Below are 26,916 nucleotides of genomic sequence, written 5' to 3'. Positions count from 1 at the left end.
TCTAGTTGGTGTTACGATTTTTTTTAATTAAGGCTTGCAGACAGCAGATATTCTCAGATATTCTAAAGTATTGCACAATACAAATGAACAATCAAACTTGGAATAACTTCCTTTTTATTATAAAACACAGGGTCAAACACTATACAGATGATGTAAGATGTCTGAAAAAGGAGTATAGCTCTAGCAATTCACTCACACATATTAATATACAGATGGATGTAACAAACAAGTTTTTGTGTTTCAAAACCCAATCTAGCTATGCACCTACTTATGAAAATCAATTTTCATGTTTTACGAAAGAAAAGTTCTATATAACATGTAATTGTCAGAGATATGAAACAATAGAAATAACCGAAAAAGGTTGATAACTGTACACGTTTGGCACAAAAGGAATACAACGATATTTTTTCAAATACACAAGTTTGTACAATATGGTATTATGATGATCAATGAATATTAAACAATTGGATAATAATGACATGGACATAAGGACACATTTATAACGTAAATGCTTTCAAATGATATTAAGAGAAATTATTTATTTTGCTTCAGAAGTATAAATTTATTAATGTACAATACATAGTGTAGTTTATTGTGATTACTGACCGTTTTTGAATACTTAATTTTACAAATAATGTATATTTTCTCAAATTTATTGAAAATAACTAAACAAACAATGCATCATTAAATTGTAATTAATAATATATTACGCTAACATCATTTAACAAAATAATCATTCTAAAATGATTATATTCTTATTCACATAAGATTAGGGTAGCAAGTCAAATATAAATAATAGATACATTTCTAAATGTAACGATTGAACAGGACCATGAGTGACGTCATCACACCTAGCAGAACCGCCATAGTTCCAGTCTTCGCAAGACCTATAAATAAACGAAAACAAAGTAAAATGTGTTGTTCTGTTTTAACGTGATCAATATTTCACGTACTGTTATTTCCCAACATTAAAAGTGCCAGCTCTCAATGATACAGGTTTGGAATTTAAAGTTATACACAAAAATCAATTTAAAAGTTCACTAATACCCAAATCATCGATATCTAAAAAATATATTTTATTACATTACTTTGAAATATTTCAGTATCTTGTGAATTTGGAATCAGTGAATATTAAATGTTCAGCGTGGAAGTGAAAATAATTAGCATGGTTGCGTTTAAATCTGTTTCTATTTCCGCACCATCTAACACATATTAATCCAACATAGAAGTTGAATAGTGTTTGCGTTTTTGTCGTTCATGGAAATGCATTTATTTGTATCCAGGTTCATTTATTGAAGGCTTATATACAAGTTTTACCCTCCGCGCCACTCTGACAGGACGCCAGTAGGGCGGCGCTACATCCACCATAACCGGATGTTTCGTCACTTCCGTCATCACAGTCATTCGCGCAATCGCATTGAAACTGTTTTGCGATACACTTCATTGATCCAGACTCACAGGTGAACCAGCCGTTCGGACAGAGCTAACAGGAAAACAATGACAGTTGTTACTTTCACTTTGCATGTGACGTCAAAATAAACCATAAAAGCATATAAGCATTTCATATAAATGGTGTTACTAGATACTGAAACCAGGGCAGTAAATTGTGTAAGTTTTATATTAACAAAATACTTACCTGTTGGTAAACACCAGCAGCTGCAACTGGACAGGACCTGACGTTACAATCGCCTAATATAGAGGAATCCCCGCTACAGGGGAGACCTCCATTGGCAGGCATTGGATCATCACAAACCCTTGTTCGTGACCGTTTCCCGCCACCGCAGGTCACAGTACACATACTCCAGCTGTTCCAGGCGCCCCACGCTCCGTCAACTGTCAAAAGATGGCACATTTTAAAAATCTTGGAAAACTATTACACATAAATTAAATATATTGTAGATATTGGTCTGTTAATTGAAGGAACTATGATATATTTCTATGGTATAGCTAGAAAAATAATCTTCCTTTATTTATCAGTAATGCAAGACAAAAGAAGAGTTGAAGTATTTCCACGAAAAAGAATTTATCTTTTCTGATAAGAAATACCGAAGAAATATTCATGGTACTTTTTATAAGGACGAACAGCGTTACTTACTGATGCAGACTTGTGTGTTACAGTCCATGGTGTCTGAGTTTGCGCCTGGACAATCGGCCCCGTTATACTGTGGGGGAGGATTGGTACAGGTACGAGTCCTAGTCGAGATTCCGCCACCACAGGTTACAGTACATGTACCCCAGCTTGACCAACTTGTCCACTCACCGTCAACTGAATAAAATGATATGGGTTATAAATTTTGATACAATAAATAAATAATATACATTTTTACCTTATTTATTTTTTTACATTTAATATTAATATTTGTTGCTAGGTTGCTATGTTTGATGTATACTGCATGTTCATTTTTAAAGACGTGGGCAATTGTATAAATTTCATTCGATACCAACAATAACTCCCCTGTGGGTAGGACGTAATGATTGTGTCAACTACATCATTTGCCTAATTCATAGGGGGCGACTATATTTGTGGTATTATCTTTTCTGTTACTTCTAACACTTTTCTTTTTCCTATGTCTTCCTATACACGATCTCGTTTCATGGATATTAGTTTCCCTTACGCTAAAAGGTAATTGTTTAATCATCAGACCGTACCGAAAACATTAACATTTGGTGTTTCTGGCAAAAAAAGTGGTGTTGAAGGGAACTGGCTAATGTCAATGTCTGTATGACCAACCGAGAGAAATGTCCTGTAAATATACAATCGACAAGATATTTCTACTGCCAAATCAAGACACCTACACTCAAATAGTATCCGTCTTAAATTGGACTGTCAAAAAGTCATTAGCATTGGTTTATTTGGTTTATTTTGTTTAACGTCCTATTAACAGCCAGGGTCATTTAAGGTCAGTACCTGGCAACTGCCCAACCTAGGTTTCGAACACACAACCCATAGGTGGAGGGCTAGTGATAAAGTATCGGGACATCTTAACCACTCGGCCACCACGGCCCCAAGTCATTAGCCATTTGCAAAAGTATTCTATCATCTAACAGATAGAATATGACGTCACAGTTACATAAGGACCAGCAGAACATTGTGATTACGTTATTACATGGTCAATGCAGGGATACAATATAAGACGTACTGGGGCAGGGAGAAAGTGTGCATCCTTTCGTCTGATCGAAATCTCCAGAACATTGACTCCCGCCAAATCGGGGCGCTGGGCTTGTGCAGGTTCTACTTCTCTCCTGTATTCCGGAAGCACACGTCACAGAACACGTGCTCCACGTTGTCCATGACGTAAATCCACCATGAACTGAAATATTCAAAATAAAAATTTCGGATCACTGAATAATTTATTACTGGTATATGTATTTAGATAGAGCTATATGCTTAACTAGATATGAAATGAAACACACTTTTTCTCCCATCTCAATATCGTCCACTTTGTATGATAGTTTAGAAAACATATACTCTATATTTCCTTTTTGCCAATGACGTATATGCTTTTAAACAAATATCGGTAAGAAATCCTTTCTATGTACATCTGTCATCAAATCCTGAATTAGAAAGTAGGATGAAGTTGATTTTGTTTCGCCTTTTTGCCTGCCTATAGATGTACGTACGATAATAAAGAAGCGTATGTGAAAAGGCTAACAGGACAACCCATGTTATTGCCATTAGGTGGAACCGAATTTTACATTATACATACTAGCGCAATATGTCGACGTTGTGCAAGTCGCTATGGAAGTGTCAGAATTAGGACAGGCAGCGCCATTGTACTGTGGGGGAGGATTGTTACAGGAACGAGTCCGGCTCTTAGTTCCAGTCTGGGAGGTTCCGTAATCCTTACAAGTCAGTGAGCATGATGTGTAGCTTCCCCAAGACCCCCACACTCCATCAACTGAAAACATTTATAAACTGTTGTTATCTTATGTTCGTTTATTGACAATTACTGATCAAGCTTTCTAATATATATACACGTGTATGCAATGGTAATGTAGTCCTGTTCCTGAAAGATATCAAATTCATATTATTTTAGGCTGTTATAAACTATTTTTTTAGTTTTCCGAAATAAAACTACAAACAAATACATGTAATATGGAATGCATTTTTACTTTAAAATTATCTGCAAACATTATATACTTACTAGGACAGTGGTGGGTGTTACATGTAGTACTGGTGGTATCGGCGCTACCACAGGAAGCACCTCCATACTGTGGGCTAGGGTTTGAACACGATCGTGTTCTATATTTGACTCCTCCTCCACAGGTCACAGAGCAAGAAGCATAATTTCCCCAACTTGACCACTCACCATCAACTATACAAATGATAAATACATTGATCAGTTGTGCTTATTATAGCCTTTCTATTTCAATGAAAATACGTTACCTGTTCGACCTTGCGGATACACAAATTGATTCGGACCATGTAATGAAAATATTCTGTTTCACGGAAAAGTTCTTTTGAATAATTCAACTGCTGTCAGAAATTACAGAAAATAATAGAGGTCTACTTTCATAAAAACTGCGGGAATTGAAACTCATATCATTATTTCAAAAACTGTTTCCCCCTTGTACAATTTGAATTAGCCAAGCCCAATGATCATTGATACCTCATATTGTTTCGCTACTACCATGGTTCTCATTTTGAGAATATTACATTAAGTGACATTGACCATAATATTTTTAAGACGGATGTCTTCTGTATAGCAGATTACCCTTCCAAATCAGCTGGTTTCTCTTTACCTTCTTCCCATGGTCTCAATGTCAGTCTAGTTTTGTTTATAGTTTTGCTTGATATATCAATTTGGAGGTAGAGGCAGAATTTTAGAAAGTGTCATCTTACATATCTGATCCAAAACTCCAAAATAACAAGGGAAACATATCTTTTTACTTATACAGTAAACATAGTAATACATACGTTTGAAATAAACCCCATACTTTACAATGCTACCAGTCGACAGAAAGAGACTAAGTTGCCTGAGCTTTTCTAACACATGTTGGAGCTTTAGATACTGATAACCACATCCCATACTTACTTGGACAGTTATGAGTGTTACAGGTCGAACTGCTGGTATCGGCGCTTCCACAGGACGCCCCTCCATACTGTGGGGATGGGTTTGAACATGATCTTGTCCTATATCTAACTCCTCCTCCGCAGGTCACCGAGCAAGAAGCATAATTTCCCCAGTTTGACCATCCACCATCAACTACAAATCCAGAAATATAATTGCATGTCATCCTTTGAAATTCACATGCATTGTATATTGTTAGATCTCAGGTTATTATCGTTAACTAATTGTCAGGATTCAATAGTGGTAACGATTAATTTCTGGTTGAAAATATGTTGGATGAGGTTGGTGAAGAGAACTTGTGAAATGTCAATATTCGGGATCTTAAATGAATTTTCATTTCATTTGAGATTTAATGAAGCGAGTCTGAATCATTTTTACTTTTGTGTGCCTTGGCAAGCAAAATTTCAAATTTCGAATCGAATTTTCTTACACAAATTTAAGATACTTTTTTTTACCATACAAATAGGAAAGACAACTTTTTGACAGGTTTTCAAGTTAAGTTGGGCAGCCATTTTGCTACGCTATTTTCATTTTACAATGTAACGTCATTGTAAACATTTTGACGTCACAATGGATATCTGTGTGGCACGGCAAATATAAAACGCAGCAAAACATAACATGGGGCGAATGTTTGATAACAAAATACAATATAGAGTTTACTGTACCTCTTTGCCCTAAACATTCGATAATCTCCGAACATTCATCAATTGTTATTGATTAGGATTTATTTGTTCTAAAAATCATCACGAAATATTTTCTCTACAAAAATATACAAGCACAAAGATCGGTGTACAGTAAAGCATGGATAAGAAGCCTTACTTGGACAAGCATTGCTGTTGCAGGAAGCGCTGTCCTGGTTGGAGTTGGGACAGTCATTTCCACCATGGGCGGGAGCTGGGTTAGTACATGTACGGTACCGGTTTTTCTGGCCACCTCCACATGTCCTTGAACATGATCCATAGCCTCCCCAACTAGACCACTGACCGTGAACTAGAATAATCATAGTAGAGCGAATAAGCAAACGAAATCAAAGAGACACAATCAAATGTATTATCTAAGTTGAAAAAATTACCATGAGAAACGTTTCCTGAATGAATTACCTAATAGCACTACTATCAAATGTTTCGTGGGAAAATCCTTTTCTCGAAGATAAATCAACAACATGCTGTATAGTGTATAATGAAAATATTTATGTGTCTTTTAATATCTGAAATACCCTTTTATTACCATAATTGAACGTTAATATGTTATATAGGTTCTTTTTCGCAGATGTTTTTTTTTTATTTTGCATTTTATACTTTTGTACAATATTATGGAGTGGTAGTTAATTAAATTACCTGCGCAGCTCTGTGTATTGCAAGATGTGGCGTCGCTTCCGCTTCCTGCACAATCTCTCCCGCCATGGGCTCTAGCCGGATTGCTACATGACCTTGTTCGACTTTTTGTTCCACCTCCACATGTTCTGGTACAAGATGTCCATGAACCCCAGTTCGCCCAGTTCCCATCAACTACACGAAATGATGATGACTTAATCGATTCAATAGTCAACGATGACAGTCAAGGCAAACATGTTTTGGGATTTCAAAAGAATTTTCATGAAATCATGGAATGTTTTTTGGCTGCGACTTTTTTTCCGAAGGTACAGTCCATATATGGCAATTACTTTAATAAACTTTTATTCGAAGGTATGCCCACATAGGCCATTTGTTTATATATTTATTAATTCAGACAAAAAATCTTTCACAGAAGCAAACTATGCTTGTTTGGAATGAAAGTATGATAAGGAGATCAAACCTAAAGCTTCAAAATGTATTAAAAAATCATTTATAATCATACAAACATTTGTCTCATAAAAAATCGAACTAATATTTTAAATCTTTACAAAGCATTTACATCTTATTAAAATTACTTACTCGGACATGCGCTCTGTGTACAACTCTTTGTGTCTGAGCTGCTACCGGAACAGCTGTTTCCGCCATGTTGGGGTGTTGGACTGTTACACGAGCGAGTTCTGGTTTGGGTCCCGCTGGCACAAGTGACAGAACACCCTCCCCAGCTTCCCCAGCTAGAGTACCCGCCATGCACTAGTAAGTATTTATAATACTTATGTCAGTAAATCAATGTAGCAATGCATCACTTGTTACAATATAGCAAAATGATAAAGCTGGATTCCTTAAACTTCTTGCGTTGAAAATGATTACCTTCTAAAAGATTTTAGATATTATACAAAGCAAACATGTTTGTTGAAGGATATATAGTAATGACTGATCTTACGCTGGAATTGTATTCAGTGGTGTCCGTATTTAAGAAACATTAAAAACCATAAAATAACCTATCTAAGACCAGTATTACTGCTGTGCTTTCATTTGATGCCTTGATATTAACATCTTGATTTAATTTCATAATCGGCAAACAGGAACCCAATCTATTCTATTTACCTACCATTTCGAATAAGTTAAATTAACACGACAACATGTTTTATTAGTATCTGCATCACAAAATGTTTTCTCTAATGGTCTAACTCCTTTCAGTGACTACATAGTATAAACACAATGATATTTTCGTACATTATCCTGGTAGACAAATAGACTCACTTGTCCGTTCATTATGTGGTAAACTCACCTGGACAGTAGTTGGACGGAGTACATGATTTGCTCAGTGTTCCAGTACCAGAACATTGTTTTCCGTCATACTTTGGAGCTGGGTCATTACACAGCCTCGTTCTGGTAGTTGTACCACTGGTAGCACCACCTGTAGCCGACCTACACGATACCGAACATGTCGCCCACGACCCCCATGATGCCCATGCGCCATCAACTGATGTAACAAAACAGGAAATCCTTTGTGATGGTGTGAAATACAATTTACCGCAGTCATAATATCAATATAATCTTATACAATTAGAAGCAGTTTGTCTCAATATTCTGCATATTTTCAAATTGAATGCAATTAGATTTTAGATTTAAGAATTAGAAGAAAATAAAACAATGAAAAAAAACGAAAAAAAATATATATGGAAGATTGTCGTAATGGTTGAAGCTATTTGTGAATGGCTGTATATGTAATTATTGGCTTTATCCGACTTATTGTTTGTAATAATAATAATTGTATATCAGAACAAATCATCATACTTACTTGGAGGAGGTGTTGCACAATCCTCTTCAACTCTTCCGTCGCCGTCATCATCTATAAATATTCACTTTCAACGTTACATGAATGTAGAGAATCGAATAGTTTAATGAATTTTATACTACATTGACAATTGTTTGATCCTTTTTATCATTTAACTGTCATGTCAGCGTTTATAAAAACTAAATCATTCACATTGGCGATTTTATAGCTAAAAACCGATATCGACGATTGTCTCTAATGTTTTATTGTTTTAGTGATACCTGAACAACAGAGAATACCGACATGATAACGAAATTTTATTCTGATCCTTTATCGATAGAATGAAGAGGAAATATAAACACTTTTATAGATTAACATGGAAAATCTGGGTTAATAAGACCAGATGTTTCTAGGGAGTAAGCGTCTCATACCTCTACGTTGATTCTCTGTAGTACACAACTCCTCATCGATCAGGCCATCGCAATCATTGTCAACACCGTCCCCTACCACTGTTGTTGACGGTACGCATATCTGTACAGAAATTTATAATGATGGTACATGTAACATAATTGTTTCCTTAATTACCTTCTCTTTTTTTTGATACAAATATGTTTTTCCCCTTTGCATTGGAAATTATATAAACATACATTTAATGACCGAACACTTTCTTTGGTGTTTGACTCCAGCAACTTGCTAAATTGCTCATGATTGTCCTTATCTTAAAATATTTATAAAACCAATTTAATTATAATTTTTAAAAACTGGCAAAAGGTAGAACAAATTGAAAGAAGCAACTTTACTTATCAAATTTATTTTTAGTACATTGTAGAATCTTTATGAGATCATATCCGTGTATTGTTTACTCGAATCACGAAAATAACGACATATATTATTAGGATATAAAATTATATTCTTTTTATATTCTTTGCTGTATTTTCAATGAATTTATTTTTCGCTGGGAAAGAATATACTCGAGAAAATTAGATAGTTCAAATAAAATAGATTTACAAAGAAAAGCATGTTTCCAATTAACGTTATTTTCTTGTTTCTTAAACTTTAGGGTAAAATAAATAAAAAATAAAAGTTGAAAACGCTGTTTTGTCCTTTGAATTGTTTTGGTATGATTGTTTTGTTTTAATTCCCTTCGGGTTTAGCCAGCCAAAAGTGTTTTCATCTGTACATTAAGATTGGCGGGAAAATAGGTATTTAATGGTTTGTGCGTATCAAATGGAAAAAAAAATATGTGATTTTTTTCTACTGACTTAATGTAAATATTTTGACAACGAACAATTTAAAAAGAACACGAACATTGTCGAATGTCAGTAATACTTCTTATGTATGTATAATATTTGCATTTCCATTCTACCTGATATGATAAAGAACTGATTATCCTTTTTATATTTTAACAACAAAGTGCGAAATGTTTAAGGTTAACGAATTAACAGTACGGGGTGGAAGTGTACTAACATTTTTTTATACATATGTATCATATGATTACATATGCGTAATAATCTTCCAGGTTAATTTACTATCAGGAAAATAAACCTTCTCTCAATATGTTGCAACTTCTATAACCACTGTATTATCATTTATAGTTAACACCTATATCAATATACATATAAATTGGTAATTGATGTTCGCACTATTATTTATGCATGCAAAAAAAGGCGAAATTAAATCCGCCGCAAATATCACAGACTATACAACTGTACGAACAAAAAAAATGTAAAAAAGTAAAACTTAATAATAGTCGTAATAGAGAAGGATTTTACCGTGTTGATTCCGGCCATACGCATGCCGGTAGTAAATCCATAGGTCTCGTAGTTTGCCTGGCCGTACAGGTATCCTCCGAAGATAGAGATGGGAGATGTGTGACGTACAGTGTGGGAACCCTCGGAGACGCTGATGTAACCCCCAACATAGTCGGTACCGCTGATTCTGTTGTATACAGTGTTGGAGGGGAATGCACTACCATCGACTCTCAGTCCAGATTTCTCAGATTCCTTTATGATGAACATGAAGTAGTTGCTGTATGACCCAAGGGAGTACTTTGGTGTGGTGAATGTATAGTCGGCTCCGTACTGTTCCACTGGTGGAATAATCATCATCATAGGGTCAGATTTTTCGCTTGAAGACTGTTGACTCAGACAGAACTGTACAACTAAAATTGGTTTATCAGATACCACAAGACAATAAGCTCTGGAAGAAATTGTCTTTTGCACCATCGATCCAGCTTTGCTTAGTGTGAAAGAGTTAGAATAACCTCCACTTATCGTGACTCTCGTGCTACTTTCACTGGCAATAAACTTAAAGTAGTCCCCAACTGATCTTTTAGGGACAGGAACAGTCACAAAACGCTTTCCCCAGGTAGCAACTGGAGTAAGATGTTCAACCAAGTGATCAGAACTTCCCCCTCTTCCGATATTTGTTTTCCTGTTCCCGCTGAACACGGAGACCGGTTTTGATGATTCAATGTAAGCTCCCGTAAGATCGCCATATGTGACAAGCTGTAGTGTATCGAACCTATTCATTGTAAGGGTAAGAGTGTTTCCCTTGTAGTAGTTCCGGCCTCCATATGAAATGTATCGACTGCCAATGGCGTCACCCGGTGTGATACTTACTGACGTGCTGTCATTCACACCAACAACCATCAGCTCACACTGCCTGGACGGAGGGTAATAGGTAACGGCATAGTATTCAGTTCCTAGTACATCAGTCGGAAGTCCAAGGAAGGCGTCACAAGAGTAGGTCTCCTTGTTAACGCCGTATATAACGACTTCGTCATCAGCGGTGATAAGGACGGCTTTTGAACTCTTCTCATTACCTTTCATACGAATACGGGGATGAAAGAACAGCTGTTTGACAGTTCCAGCCGTGACGGAGAAGGCGGAGTTAATTCCGGCTGCACTGTACCTTGGAGCTGTTACCTTGACATTTACTGTCGTTGTTCTCATGGTTGTAACAAAGAGTTCGACATTGATGGACTCGGCGATGTTTTCCATGTATCCGATAATGAACTCTGTGCCACGATTGTCGGGAGCCCCTGTTGTAACAGAAAGAATGAAGAAAACATGCATGGGATTCGTCAAAAAGATGTTGCTATATTTTTTAGCTAACATTTCATATTTCTGACGAGAAGCATCAGCTTGTATACGACTTACGCGTAATAATATTTTTCGTCTATCCCGCAAAATTCAACAAACATCCGCGATCATTTTATGATGATATCAGAGCACCTTCGATACATTACAAGCAGGTGAACATATTGATGCATTGCAAGAACAGATGGCCAATATTCACCTTACGATTACATTCTTGCCGACTGATACCAATTGTTCTGATAACTCGCATATTACATAAATCGCTCCAATTCGACTTTAAGCAATAAATGTGTTTCATTAATCACTTAAAAATCTAAGGCTATGAAACCCAAAATGCGCCGAGATCTATAGGTTTTACAATGCAATACTAAACTGATCTGGACACGAAACTTCAAAAGTCCAGATGTCCAACATCGATAATCTCCAGACAAAACCGAACAATATACATGGATAAATAAAGATGTCCATTATTTAATCTACTTATATACCAAGTTTGGATGAAGTTTGACGTATGAGGCTTTTTGATATACGGGTCTAAGCGGACAACACTAAGTCAAATATTGACGATGACGAAGACGCTGCCGCATTCAACGGGGAAAAAATAACAAAATACTCTCGCTTTCAAGACATTTTGTCGCATACGAAACAAAAATAGTCATGATCGGATACAAACTTTATTTTTAATTTATTAATAGGCAGAGCCCTATGTTAAAGTAATCTAGTATAAATTAATGTGTTACAAAATAATGAGCAATTTCTAAAAGTCTATTTTCTAGTATATTATCATAGCCACACTCAATCTAAAATAATTCGCTGTGGTTTATTTTGTCCCGGTAATAGCATGTGTTTTATCAATGGTTGACAAAAATATAGTAGAACATTAAAAGCCAGTATTTCGACGTCTTTTATTTCAATCCAATAATATGACGTAATACCAAACATAACGTCAGATTGTGTGACAGTATATGCTATTATATAACTAGTTATGATTATGATTCTTTAAAGATATTTATTTTCATTTGTAGAAATGGGGTTTATTCTGTTCCATAACTAAATAATAAAATAATAAAACTCCACTTAAATATATATATATATACATTAAACTATCCAAATTTTTATTAAAACATTAATAGTTTAATATTAATACTGGACTTACCTTCAATACTTGGGGCAAACGAGCATACCAGGGCCAACAGCACTACAGCCACGATATCTAATGAATCAAAACACGATACAGAGTAACTTTATATTAGATATAGTTCTGTTTCAAGGAGTCCTAATAACAGTACCGATGTCTCGAGTGCAGAGTCACTTTAGCTGAACAGTGTTTTTTTTTTTTTTTTTTTTTTAAATAAGAAGATTCGGGTTTTCACAACACCAGATAAAATATCAAATTGAAAACGAGTTCTCAGAAATGTATTTTACTCAAACAACATACATCTACAACTTACGATATTCTTTACATTTCATTGAATTTGAATATGAGAACATGCAATTTCGCTTAAATCTAAACACGGTGAAATTTTAGTTTTGGTAAAATAATTAGACGAATATTTCTATAAGTATTTTAAACTGTTTTGATATTTCCACAATTTGATTTCAATTATATCACTATTTGTAGGAAACGCAGTTATTCGCTTTTGATGAATGTAAATTTGTTTAGGTTTTCATTTGTTCAAAAGGTAACATCAGACGGAATAAAATTGAGTTTGAATCTTTTATCTTTTACTCCAATAAAATAAACTTCTCAATTTGATAAAAACATATATTTTCTAATATTACATTTTGCACATCAGGTACCGAATCACAAATTTGACGTCTTTATTATTGAAATTTGGAACCCTTGTCTTATATTATTAAGCTTTCCTTTTTTGCATATCTTAACTAATTGAAATAGTGACCTATGTACGGTAATTGCATCTGAGTTTGCTGTAAAAAGTTATCACTAGTTAGAAGAAATCGTTCTTTGTCTTAAGGATAACATTTCCGTTCCTTTGAAAGTATTGCAGACAGACAAACCTACAAGAAATGGTAGGTTTTTCCTTCACGGTTCATCAAAATCAACATTTTTTCCTTTTCATATCTTTTATTTTAAAGTGAGTTTAAAAACCTTTCAATGACATGTATCATGTTTCACAAGGTTTTCTAAAAAAGTATTTTTTAAATTTTTATACATAAAACTAGGTCTCATCAAAATACAACTTATCGTAAAATACTTAAATACACATACATTTAAATGTACAAGGTAAAAGCATAAAAGTCAACAAGGAAAATATAGATTGTTAGAAATAGCGAATATTGAAAATAATTTTGTACTAACCCATGGTGACGGTAGGTTAAGGGTCCTTTGGCTCAGTAAGAATGCTGCTGCTATCGTATTGACTTGTTCTATATCAAGCAAGTGATTATACTCACTTGGCACACCTCTCAATTCATACAATGGTGATTAGTGTAAGCGGCTATATAACAAATACACAGATTATGCTTTTTGTTTTAAATCTGGGTCATATGTAAATAGTTAAATGAGTAGACGGAAGGTAATACCAACGCCTGCAAAACAGTGTCGAATACAATCCAAATCGCAATAAGATTAGGTCAGCTTTAATTTTAAATGCCTTTTTCATATCAAGAAATGTTTTGTATATTTTAAAAAATAATAATAAACCTATGTATGTGTATTACACTTAAATATATAATGAGTCAGATGGTTTTGACAAAATATTTGAAAAATACCGCCTTGATATCATTTTCTAAATGTATAAGGCGATGTGGAAACAAATAATGACGGGCTTCAACCATATAGTCGGGTTCAGTGCTACCCATACTTTTCCATATCCAGTTCCGTCTATTATATAACGGAAACAGCAGAAGACGGTTCTGTAATAACACAAATAAAACCTATAAAAACACCATGGAACATCGTTAAAGATCGACAACACACATTGAACATGTATTGAGCTTACATAATACATACTACCCGTAACGGCTACAATTAACATTACGAACTTGGTAAATTACATTATAAATCAGTTTATGTGATAAATTTTCAAATCTATCAATATCAAACAACTGCGATAAATAAATATATTAGAATGAGAAAAATAACGCATGTATTAAAAATACAATCGACCTACCCTATCACTCTGACAGGGGTCTTTAGACACATACTACAACACATTAATGTTCTACCTACAAACTATTGTTCGGTTGAAAAAAGAAACAACAAAACAAAATATAAACTTAAAATAATTTTCAGTTCCCGTAATAGCAAAGCGAGAACCACACCCAAAAGTAAATTTATCAAATTCAAGTCTTTTAACTTATTTAAATATTCCAGACAAAAACCTAATCCATAAAAGTCACTTTGAATAAAGGTAAAATGCAATAAGAATAATAAAAAACTAATAACATTTTAGGCAGTTACTTTGCAACAAGTCCTGTTTCAAAACTGTCGTTAACTTCATAAGATATATTTCTTTCGCTGCCAAGTGCATTAGTGAGGCTCCGAAATTTGACGGGAACATCCTGAATCATTCGCATGTACATCTTACCTATTACCTATTAGGATATTAGGATATTAGGATCCGCTCGTAACAAAAATCTGCTTGTATATGTTTAAACATTTGGGATATTTTATTTTCTTTGTCTGTAGTATTTACCTCAGTCCTACAGGTAAGACGAAAAGGGTTGTACCTGCTGTTCTTAACGCAAAAGCGTATATGGGAAATGAACCAATAGAGAATACCAACATCTAAACGTAACAAATACCCTAACTCAAAATAATTACACGATATATACCTACACGGAGACAATCAAACATGTAAACGTAGAATAAGGCCATTTGTTTCGGTAGGGTAAATAGGGTTTTTGGGGTTTTGTTTTTATTTGTTTTTGTTTGTTTTTGTTTTTTCTCTTGATCTTTATCTCTCGAATCCTTGCGTTGTTAAGCTCTCAATAGTCGGCATCTGTAACGGAAATTTTCGGATATGAGAACAAGCCCATGGACATCGAATCAAGTTGGACATGTTGATACTGAAAGTAGGGGATGCAAGGATGTTGCTACCAAGAAAAGGATACTCAACCAATAAGAAATTAAAATAATGTTAGATGTATTCATGTAATCTACCCTATTTTATGAAATAAATTCCTATCAATCAAAATTACATATCATCTATTTTGAATTATGATTTCCGTCTGCGTCTGCATTCGTCTGCTAAGTGATGCCTCGTTTTCGGTTTATAACCTCTGACCTCTATTTCGCTGAACTTGAAATTTGCCATAGAAACCATAAATCAAAAGAAAGAAAATTCGTTCCGAGGGAAATTTTCAAAGAATATGGTTCTTAAGATAAGATTGATAAAGATAACGCCTGCCTCACCTTATTAATACATGCCTGAAGAAATTTTACAGATAAGAGTTTTCTAAAAAGTTAACAAATATGATAAGACTTGGCCAGAACGATCCATCCGCGACTTTCTATGTGTAAATTACTCAATATGTTAGTTCTTAACGGTTCTATATCACATAATCATACCTACATAAAACCGCCTTACATATAATTATGCACAATAAGCCAGATGTCAAGGAAGCACATGCATCAAAAATCAATACACCTTCAAGAAAATTATATTTAATATATAAACGAGCTTATATGTAACCTAAATTATATATTGTATACTTAAGGCCATATGTATTATACGCATGTAGGTAACCTAGAGTTTATTTAGATAATCTAGCTTTAATCTTAATTTCACACTAATCGATCACAAATTAAGTTTTAGCCGATCAGGTTACCTTTTTGTACAGAATCGGGCCTCTATACATTTAGATTAATACGTTTAAGGTCACAAAATGTACGAGCTAGGCTAGCTTAAATATTGAAATGTCGATAACTGGAGTAGATTACATCACCTGCCATACGGCCGATTAGTGCTACCACAGTTCTATTGATACATATACAATTCTGTCTGTGATATCTATATCTTATACAAGATACTAATTTTAGGATAGAAAACAAAGAGTCATTACTGAAGGACATTACTCTTCTTTCCGTACTGTCAATGCAGGGGTTCCTCAGGGTTCAGTACTGGGTCCTCTGTTATTTCTTATTTATATAAATGACATAACTAATGATGTTAATAATTCTATAAAACTGTTTGCAGATGATACATCATTATTTGCCATTATTGATAATCTTAATAAAATTATTGCTACTGACTTACTAAATGAAGATCTACAAACTATCAATATTTGGGCAAAACAATGGGATGTTATATTTAACCCCTCAAAAACTAAATCAGTTTTATTTACCAGAAAAAGAAATACTACACACTTACTACTATTTTTTGCTGACACAGCAATAGAAAATAATGACTCACATAGTCACCTTGGTGTTTTATTTTCAGCTGATGGTACATGGAATAATCATATTCACAATATCTACCAAAAAGCCTGTAAACGTCTTAATATTTTGAAATATCTTAAATATAAAATTGATAGAAGTTCACTTACTACTATTTTTACTGCTTTTATTAGGCCTATACTTGATTATGCTGATGTGATCTGGGATAATTGCTCTCAGCAATGTAAAAAATTATTAGAATCTATTCAAATTGAAGCTGCTCGTATTATAACTGGTCTACGTAGGGGAACCTCACACGAAACATTGTATAATGAGCTAGGATGGGAAACATTGGAGTCCAGACGGAAGAAACTTAAATATCTGCTGATGTACAAAATAATACACAATGATACACCTTCCTATCTTACTGAGATTGTAAACGTTTTTAAAAATAATATTGATGAACAGAACTACCCTTTAAGAACCATCAGGGCTTTCAACCCACCACTATGTCACTCTGAAAATTATTTTCATAGTTTTTTCCCTCCATGGTACGAGAGTTTAATGACCTTGATTTTGATACATTAAATGTACCAACCATTACAAAATTTCGAAACTTGATATCAGCGGGTAATGATATAAGAAATACTACTTCCTCAATCTTTAAATATAAAGGAAATAGAAATTAAAACATACTTTTGTGTCAATTGAGAAATGAAGCAAGCCAATTAAATTATGATCTTTATGAAGACCACCTGATAGAATCGCCTGTTTGTAGTTGTGGATATGGACTTGAAACTTCATATCATTTTTTCTTCTTATGCCCTTACTATATTGTGCATAGAGATACTCTAATAAATTCTCTACATAAGCAGGAATATTTTCATATTGACATACTCCTAAATGGCTCTGACAGTTACAGTGATGATATAAACACTCATATCTTTGATAATGTAATTAGATATATTAAAAACACAAATAGACTATTACATTAGTCATTAAGTCAAAAGTCGCGGTCTGATTCAAGTCTTTAGTACTGGAAGTCTATTATATGTCTATTAGTTGGTCCTAAGGGTAAAGGTCAGCCTAAACCAATGTAACTTAGGAATTAGTGGTTCATTAGTACATGTATATTTTTTATCAAATTTTTGATCAAATTAAGATCTTAGTAAAAATTTATTTGTCATTTATCCTTGTATATAGTTGATGAGATATTATGAACATCTTAAAAAATTTGTTCATGTCTGTGCAGTTTTGCGCAAGAATCTGTGTAGGTGACCCTGTTTTGGATCAGTAATACTAAACCATTTAATACTCTGAGTTTATAATTACCGTAATTATTCTAAGTTGGAAAGAAAAAGTTAAAAACACATATATGTGCATAGTGTCTGCCTAGGTTGGGGGGCAGGTGTGTATTCAGCCATGAGTGGATGACTACTGGGTGTAAGCACCTCATGGACATTTTTGTCGGAAACTCTTGGTTTGACTAGGCACCTGCCTCCCATCCAGGCACATAACATGCAATATCAACCATATCTATAAATTCTAATCATAACAGTAATGGAAAACCCACTGTATATATACATAGAGAAATTGAATTTCTTTCCCCTGTACATATACATGTATAACATGTGCGAGTGTGTGTGTGCGTGCGTGTGTGTGTGTGTAATACTATATATTACTCTACATTGTATGCTATTAATACCGGATGTTTTTATTTTGTTAATATTATTATAATACGGAGAGAACTTAAAATAGGCTTAAGCCTGATGTTCAATCCTATTGTTTTTTTAAACAATAAAATTTGTTGAAATGAAATGAAATACTAATTTAACTTTAAAGGAATTGCATAGGAAACAATTTTGTGGATAGCACTATATATTTCCTTAATTTTTGACTTCATAGACGATAATAATCATATATATTTTCATTGTCGTTCAAAGTTACTTAGGTAATTTCATGGTATGCATTCCATAGGTACCCGAAACATTCATTTCATTTTCATTTCTAACACAATAGAGTTAAGTACTATTGTATATTTGTCACAATAATGTTACAACTGTGTATAACACAGCACAGTAAATAACTGATGTATGTAACGATATATACTACTTGGTAGTAATATATTCCTTATTGAAATGAACAGAAAATAACACAAGCAGTGTGGTAGCCTTTTATGTGCATAGTACAGTGTATAGATACAAAAGTGAGTTGAAACTAACAACAAATGTACTAAACAAAATAGGCTTACGATCCATAACAGAGCGCATGCTTAATTAAATTTAAATCACTACCTCCGCTAGGGATCGAATCCGGGACCTCTGGCTTCACCGAGTGGTATATTGCGGCTCGTAATTACCAGGGTTACATACTCCCCCTCTAGGACAGAACCCGTCTTCGAGTTTCCAGGGGTAACAGCGATGCTTTCGCAAGCAGCGATGAGTATCACTCCCAAGTCCCTACATGGGCACCAAGGCCTACAAGTCTTATGCTCAACCGAACGAGCTAAAGAGAAGATCTCTCTAGCCAAGCGGTATATTGCGGCTAGTATTTACCAGGGTTACATTGTTTTCAGTGTTTCTCCCGTATGTTTATCGACCTTTTGTGCTTATTCAAAATGCAACAAATATTCACAGTATGGAAGTATAACAATAGTAAGCTACTTTAAAACTTATACAAAAACGGTGAGACAAGACACAAAATCTACTTTATTCATTAGATATGAATTGATAAATAACTGGACCTACCCGTTTGCCACTAAATCTACCACTCGTAAGTGTATTTCCTTCCATAAAATCAGATTATTAATACTGTTCGAATACAAAGGTGTATAATCGTCACACTCTTTCTGTTTTGGTTCCAGTTTTCCTTTGTAGCAAATTGCTCACATATGATATATACATTTTTAAACATTGATAATACTTTCAGATTATATATCCGACAGCAATTAATCATCCTTTTATATGACGTAGACATTGGGAGAATCATGTCGTACAAGATAAGGTAGGTACAATACGTTCAATAAATCCTTAAGTTACAGGAACAGACAAAAATGAAGTCACTGAAACGTCACAGAATGCTTGCACGTAGAATAAGTAAGCAACTGATTTTATATTATTCAGAAATATCGCCCATTCAACAGCAGAGTCAATGCACCAACCAAAATACTTAGCACTCCCGCCCTCGCCATACCTGAAAGATGCAATGGCAAATTATGTAAAGACATTCTCACATACGCGTACATGTGTATGCATATCAACACGTTTATGTTGTACTTTGTTGCAAACAGTAATTCCCGACATCATTGCTGCTCGAAGTGATCTTAACTAACGTTTTTGAGATATTTTTGATAGTTTATATTTGATAGTTGATATTTATGTATAGTTATGCTTTAATCCTTTTTTTCATTTATCTAGATTTAAACAAATACCAAAATGAAATGGCGTTAAATACATACAATGTTGTTAACATAGACCTGTTACTACTTATAACACGTTGTTTTTCGTGAGAGTTTTTGTAATAGAGATTCTTGGTTATTCAAAATATTGCTTTGATTTTTCCGGGGAAAAAACTTTGATGATACTGCGTTTTTCCGTCACAATCGTACATATTTGGAAATGATAATAAAATATGTGCCTGTAGAATATAACATGATCGATTTGATTGCATTTAAGGCCAAGTATACATACCCTCAGCTCCACTCTCACATGACGACAACAGGGCGGCGCTACAACCGGCATAACCTGATGTTTCGTCACTTCCGTCGTCACAGTCATTCGCGCAATCGCATTGGAACTCCCTGTTGATACACTTCATTGCCCCAGACTCGCAAGTAAACCACCCGTTTGGACAGAGCTGATAAAAAATATATTGGAGGAGAATTGTATAACTGATCAGAAAGATATTATTTTGATATGAATATATTGGAAATATATTTCAATAAAGTATAACCAAACATTCTATTATCTAATCTTATTTTGTCGTATTCAGATGTTTGGCTTAGTACCTGCTGATAAACACCGGCAGCTGGAGCTGGGCACGAATTTACATTGCAGTCTCCTAGATCGGCAGAGTCACCAGAGCAAGGAAGACCACCGTTGGCAGGACGCGGATCGTCACACTGTCTTGAACGAGATTGTTTCCCACCACCACAGGTCAAAGTACACAAACTCCAGCTTCCCCATGTTCCCCACTCTCCATCAACTGAAATAAATAACCATCGTGTCATTCAAACGGATTAAAAATACTTTACAATCTCACGATTGAGATGTACAAATATTATTAACACATGTGTTTTGATCTAGATCTATATTTTCTTGAGTAATTCATAATAAAGGAGGGACAATGCAAATATTCTACAACGGTTTCATATAAATAAGGAAAAAAATATCATGGAGATGTTTTACATTATATCTGGAATTCTGGAATTTTCACGAACAAATTATCCATAAGAACCCTTATTTGTTTTGATAAAATCTTCCTTTCAGAAGCATGCATACGTATATCAAAACACTTGTCATAATATGGAAACCTAATTGCGAATTTTAAAAATGTTTATGTTTTTTTTTAGTTTGATTTTATGTCAATCCTTTAGATTTTGAAATTCAAACGTATCCTCATTATCAATTATCGCATTTATTAAGAATACTTACTAATACAGGATTGTGTGTTGCAATCCTTCGTCTCAGTCCCTGAATTGGGACAGTTAGCACCGCCATATCTAGGGGAGGGATTTGTACATGCGCGTGTCCTAGTCGAAGAACCACCACCGCACGTGACAGTGCATGAGCTCCAACTTCCCCAACTTGTCCAGGCGCCATCAACTGAAAAATTAAATCAGAGAAATGATTTAAGACTTGTTCTTTATATATAACCTATGTACATCATTACAGGCATGTAAATGTAAATATTACGATATCAATACGGCTAGATTCCTTGTAATGTTTAAAAAAAAAAAATCAGTTGTCTGTATTGTTGTGAGAATCAGTTTAATATTTTGTTAATACAGACGTATACAAAAACATCATATCCCTTTGATCGTTTGGATTTTTTTTTTTTTTTTTTAATCTTATGAAGGCATGAATGATGTACTTACTTGGACATGGTGATAGTGTACATCCCTGTGAACCACTGGTAGCTCCGGAACAGCTTGTCCCGCCAAACTGGGGTGCTGGACTTGTGCAAGAACGGCTTCGCTGTTGTGTTCCAGTAGCACAAGTGACCGAACAAGAACTCCATGTGGTCCAACTAGTGAATCCACCATTAACTAACATAACGAAAACGTGAATTGTTAGAAACAAGGGAATGGATATTAACACTGATTGTGTTCGGAATAAACACAACTTAATATGTCATTGTTTCTTATTAAGGGGTTATGATACCCTACTTTTTGTCTCAAGTCACTGCATTTGGTTAACAATAAACAGGGGATCTGAATTTTGTTAGTCATGTATGTTGATAACATTCGGCGTTTATATTTTTACACAATATACATATGATTGAAAAGCAATAGTAACATTATAAAAATCTTAATTTGCCACAACAATTTTATTTTTTGTACATATGATATAAATGATAATAATAATGACACATACTGGGACAATACGTAGAAGTGGTGCAAGAGGCAGAAGAAGATGATGAGCCTGGGCAGTTAGCGCCATTATGCTGTGGGGCTGGCTGGTCACAGGAACGGGAACGACTCTTTGTTCCAGTCTGGGACGTTCCGTAATCTTTGCATGTCAGGGAACAGGATGTGTAGCTACTCCAGGATCCCCACTCTCCATCAACTGCAGATTTATGGATGCACATATTGACGAACAGACCTCATCTTCAATCAACTACATCATTGAGTAGTGTAATTTTGATAATTTTCTACCCGAGGATCATACTTCGGTAAATAATATCTATTTGCGGCTAAAGCAGAATTAACTGTATTTTTGTTTCGTGCTGATATGAAAGTATTTCCCTCGATGGAAGCATTGCGCTAACTTTCTATTGTGTTATTCATAGACGTAATATAACTTGGTGTGTTAATCTGTATTGATTTGAAAAATACGTTAAAATGGTTCCAAAATAAATTCATTAAAATTCTTTTATTTTCTTATGTGAAACACCATTGCTATATATGTTGTATTTCTTCATTCATATATATAATATGCAGATTGGTTTTCGTTATCTGCATCACCATTAAACAAACTGAATTTCAAAATATCACTTTATACTGATGTATAAGGTGTATTTCGTCATCTTTTATTTATGTATAAGCTGAATTTCGTCATGTCTATTATTGATGTAAAAGTTGCATTTCGTCATCTGTGATTAATATGCATACTAAATTTCGTCATCACTTTTATCAGTGTGTATTTCGTCATCTGTGATTGATATGTTGTGTGTCGTCATCACTATTATCGATGTAAGAGTTGTCTTTCGCCATCTGTGATTAACATACACGGTGATTCAACATTTTAATCAAAATTGCTTTTTTGGCGATCTGTTTTATGAATAAATACGTCATCTTTAATACTGCTGGCTAACTTGTATTTCGTCATCTTTATTATCATCAAACATGTTGCGTTTTGTACATGTTACGTGTTTCATCACCTGTATCATTGATAAATGTGCCGTTTTTCGGTATTCACAATGATGATTTCTATACATTAAACCAATTATCCTAAGCCTTTATTTTATATAGTATCAATATTTCTGGCAATAGATGGTCTCTGTGTTTACGTTGTTTATGCTACTTTTCAAATTAAAAATATTAAGAACTTACTTGGGCATGCGCTCCTTGTACAGCTTTTAGTTTCTGAGCTGCTACCGGAACAACTGTTTCCGCCATGTTGAGGTGTTGGATTGTTGCAAGAGCGAGTTCTGGTTTGCGCTCCGCTGGCACAAGTCACAGAACATCCTCCCCAACTTCCCCAGCTAGAGTATCCACCGTGCACTGGTAATTATAATTCGATACCTTGAATTACTAAAGGTTTGGATTCCTTTTACCACGACAACTAAGTTAACAAAAATATGTTTAACAGAACATACATATATATTTAACAGTGTAAGATATGGTGCAATCTAGCTGGATTATTTACATATGGATATACTATTTGGTTACATATCCATTAACTCCTAATGTCTCTTTTTTTATTTTTTTATCATAGAGGAATTAACAGTAAAGACTGTTCGTTGCAGTTTATCTCAGTTATTGTCTAAACCGTAAGCCCACATAGTTGATCTGGTACAGATTGTCCATTCATTATGTGGTATACTCACCTGGACAGTAGTTGGACGGAGTACATGATTGGCTCAGTGTTCCAGTACCAGAACATTGTTTTCCGTCATACTTTGGTGCTGGATCATTACACAGCCTCGTTCTGGTAGATGTACCACTGGTAGCGCCCCCTGTGGATGACCTGCAGGACACTGAACAAGTGGCCCATGATCCCCATGATGCCCATACGCCATCAACTGAAATAACAAAATATAAGAAATTGTTTGAGGGTGCAAAGAAAAATCCGTGTGGATCATAGTACTTGTAAATGAAAGTGGATACACTTGTAGGTAGGTATTTTTGATTTTATATTTTTAAAGCAGTGTCATAAGCAAGAAGAAAGGGGGAAATCCCAAATTGAGTCGCTTTTTAACATGAAATGGAGGCAGGAGGAACCATTCTTACGCCATATCTGCAGTGCAATATTGCATTATTGATGCACTTTTTTTTATTCTTTGGATGAGTTGTGTAGTAAGATAGCTATGCGGGTGGATATGAGATATAATTATAGTTACTTGGCGGAGGAGTAGCGCAATCTTCTTCTGCTTGCCCATCGCCATCGTCATCTGCAAACAAAAACATGTAGGGGTATGTACAACTATAGCAATGGTGTCCGGTGGTTTCTAGCAAACGTTTCTATTAAAGCAGGATATTTGTTATCAAATGTTATACATATTATCCCGTTTGATAACTTTAAACATTAAACAAATAAGTATAATTCTTTAAGAAAGATCTTTCCCTCGATTTCTAAAAAGTGACATCACATTCCTTGCTCAATTTAAAAAAAACCAAAAACAAATAACAAAAACAAAAAAATCGGCATCAATCAGTCAATATCGGTAATGCATACCCCTTCCCTGATTCTCTGTAGTGCATAGCTCTTCATCAATCAGACCATCACAGTCATTGTCAATACCGTCTCCCACCACTGTACTGGTCGGCACACACACCTAAAGCATTTTGAAAATGATGTCAAATGCAAATCTTTAAAAAAAATGTATTCTAGCAAATTCAATCAGAATTTTCCATCAATAGTTTGCCATACCATTGAAATATTTTCATTGAATTTTTATATAATTGTATAAGCCGAATCTATGAAAGGAAAATAATCTCATTTAGAATGGATAAGGTAACAAACATTTCATCAAAGCATGAAAATGTACGTTCTATTTCATCAGATACAAGTATTGACTTTGCATTTATTGAAATCAAGCGCAACAAAATTGAAGTATTATTTACTTGAAAAAATCATTAATAGACTAGTAATGCATTTATTTGTTTAAAATATAGCTGTTACCGTGTTGATTCCAGCCATTCGCATTCCTGTAGTGAATCCGTAGGTCTCGTATCTTGCCTGGCCGTATAGGTATCCGCCGAAGACAGAGATGGGAGATGTGTGACGTACCGTGTGGGACCCCTCGGACACGCTGATGTAACCTCCAACATAGTCGGTACCACTTATTGTGTTGTATCTAGTGTTAGAAGGGAATGCATTACCATCGACTCTCAGTCCCGATTTCTCAGATTCCTTTACGATAAACATGAAGTAGTTGCTGTATGACCCCAGGGAGTACTTTGGTGTGGCGAAGGTATAATCGGCTCCGTACTGTTCCACTGGTGGAATGATCATCATCATAGGGTCAGACTCTTCGTTGGATGACTGTTGACTAAGACAGAACTGTACAACTAAAATTGGTTTGTCTGATACCACAAGACAATATGAACTGGAGGAAATTGTCTTCTGAACAACAGTTCCCGGACTGCTGAGTGTGAAAGAAGAGGAGTAACCCCCACTAATGGTAACACTAGTGCTGCTCTCACTGGCTATGAACTTGAAATAATCGCCAACTGTCCTCTTCGGGATGGGAACGGTTACAAAACGTTTACCCCAAGTGTCAACATCTGTAAGATGTTCCACCAAATGATCAGAACTGCCTCCGCTACCGATGTTTGTTTTCATGTTTCCACTAAAGACAGACACCGCTTTACTTGAAGTTATGTATGTTCCGGAAAGATCACCATATGTTACTAATTGAAATGTGTCGAATCTGTTCATTGTGACGGTCAGTGTATTGCCTCTGTAGTAGTTTGTTCCACCCCACGTAATATACCGACTTCCAATGGCGTCTCCGACTTTGATGTTTACCGTGGTGCTGTCGTTCACACCAACAATCAACAGCTCACACTGTCTGGAAGGAGGGTAATATGTGATGGCGTAGTACTCAGTTCCTAATACATCAGTCGGAAGTCCAAGGAAGGCGTCACAAGAGTAGGTCTCCTTGTTGACGCCGTATATAACGACCTCATCATCGGCAGTGATCCAGACCGCTTTGGAACTCATCTCGTTTCCGGCGAGACGTATAGACGGGCTAAAGAACATTTGTTTAACAGTTCCGGCTGTCACCGAGAAGGCTTCATTGATCCCAGCGGCACTGTATCTTGGAGCAGTCACCTGAACATTTACAGTAGTGGTTCGCATTGTTGTGACGAAGAGCTCGACATTCATAGAAACAGCAATGTTTTCCATATACCCGATGATAAACTCTGTTCCGCGGTTGTCCGGTGCACCTTTTAAGTATAATGTTAGTCATGTATATATGTCATATAAATGATAACTGTTCTTTATATCTCATCCTGTCTTTCAATTTGGAAAATTAAATACTTTTGTTTTTCGCTAAAATAAAAAGCCTGTGTTATGATTCCCGTTTCTTTTGTTGGTTTTTAGAAAAATAATATAGTTCATTTTTCGGCAATTTTAAATACATATTAAAATAGAAGGGAAAAATTACCATTCTTACATTGTGTGACACATATAGTTACAGTGACTTTGGTCACCGTTGCATAATTAGATAAACCCTCCACGCCAACCTAACTTAATGATTTTAAGTAAACAAAATTACATAATTCACGAAAAATACAGCAGATAGTATACCAGTATGAACGACTATAACATCATTCAGCGACATGCTTCTTACCTTGCACGGAGGCAATGACGCACATCACTGACACCAGCCAAACAGCTAT

General features: G+C 35.0%; 1 protein-coding gene across 1 annotated transcript; it reads right to left on the bottom strand.

The window, feature by feature from the left end:
- Positions 1-86: 86 nt before the first annotated feature.
- Positions 87-26,916, bottom strand: LOC117341846 (SCO-spondin-like). Its single transcript, XM_033903706.1, has 27 exons — positions 26,868-26,916; positions 25,190-26,460; positions 24,743-24,842; positions 24,408-24,458; positions 23,895-24,089; positions 23,398-23,568; positions 22,220-22,411; positions 21,721-21,891; positions 21,278-21,448; positions 20,632-20,828; positions 20,315-20,480; positions 12,441-12,497; positions 9,956-11,226; positions 8,615-8,714; positions 8,208-8,258; positions 7,695-7,889; positions 6,986-7,156; positions 6,410-6,580; positions 5,892-6,062; positions 5,037-5,207; positions 4,146-4,316; positions 3,708-3,899; positions 3,141-3,311; positions 2,096-2,266; positions 1,637-1,833; positions 1,318-1,483; positions 87-887 (listed from the first exon to the last, which is right to left on the bottom strand). The coding sequence occupies exons 1-27, from the start codon at positions 26,890-26,892 to the stop codon at positions 808-810; spliced, it is 6,216 nt and encodes a 2,071-aa protein (XP_033759597.1). The 5' UTR covers positions 26,893-26,916; the 3' UTR covers positions 87-807.

This window comes from Pecten maximus, chromosome 14 (genome assembly GCF_902652985.1).
Source record: "Pecten maximus chromosome 14, xPecMax1.1, whole genome shotgun sequence".
Lineage (NCBI taxonomy): Eukaryota > Metazoa > Mollusca > Bivalvia > Pectinida > Pectinidae > Pecten > Pecten maximus.
Note: the sequence above shows the minus strand (reverse complement) of the source record. Positions and strands in the feature narration are given on the sequence as shown.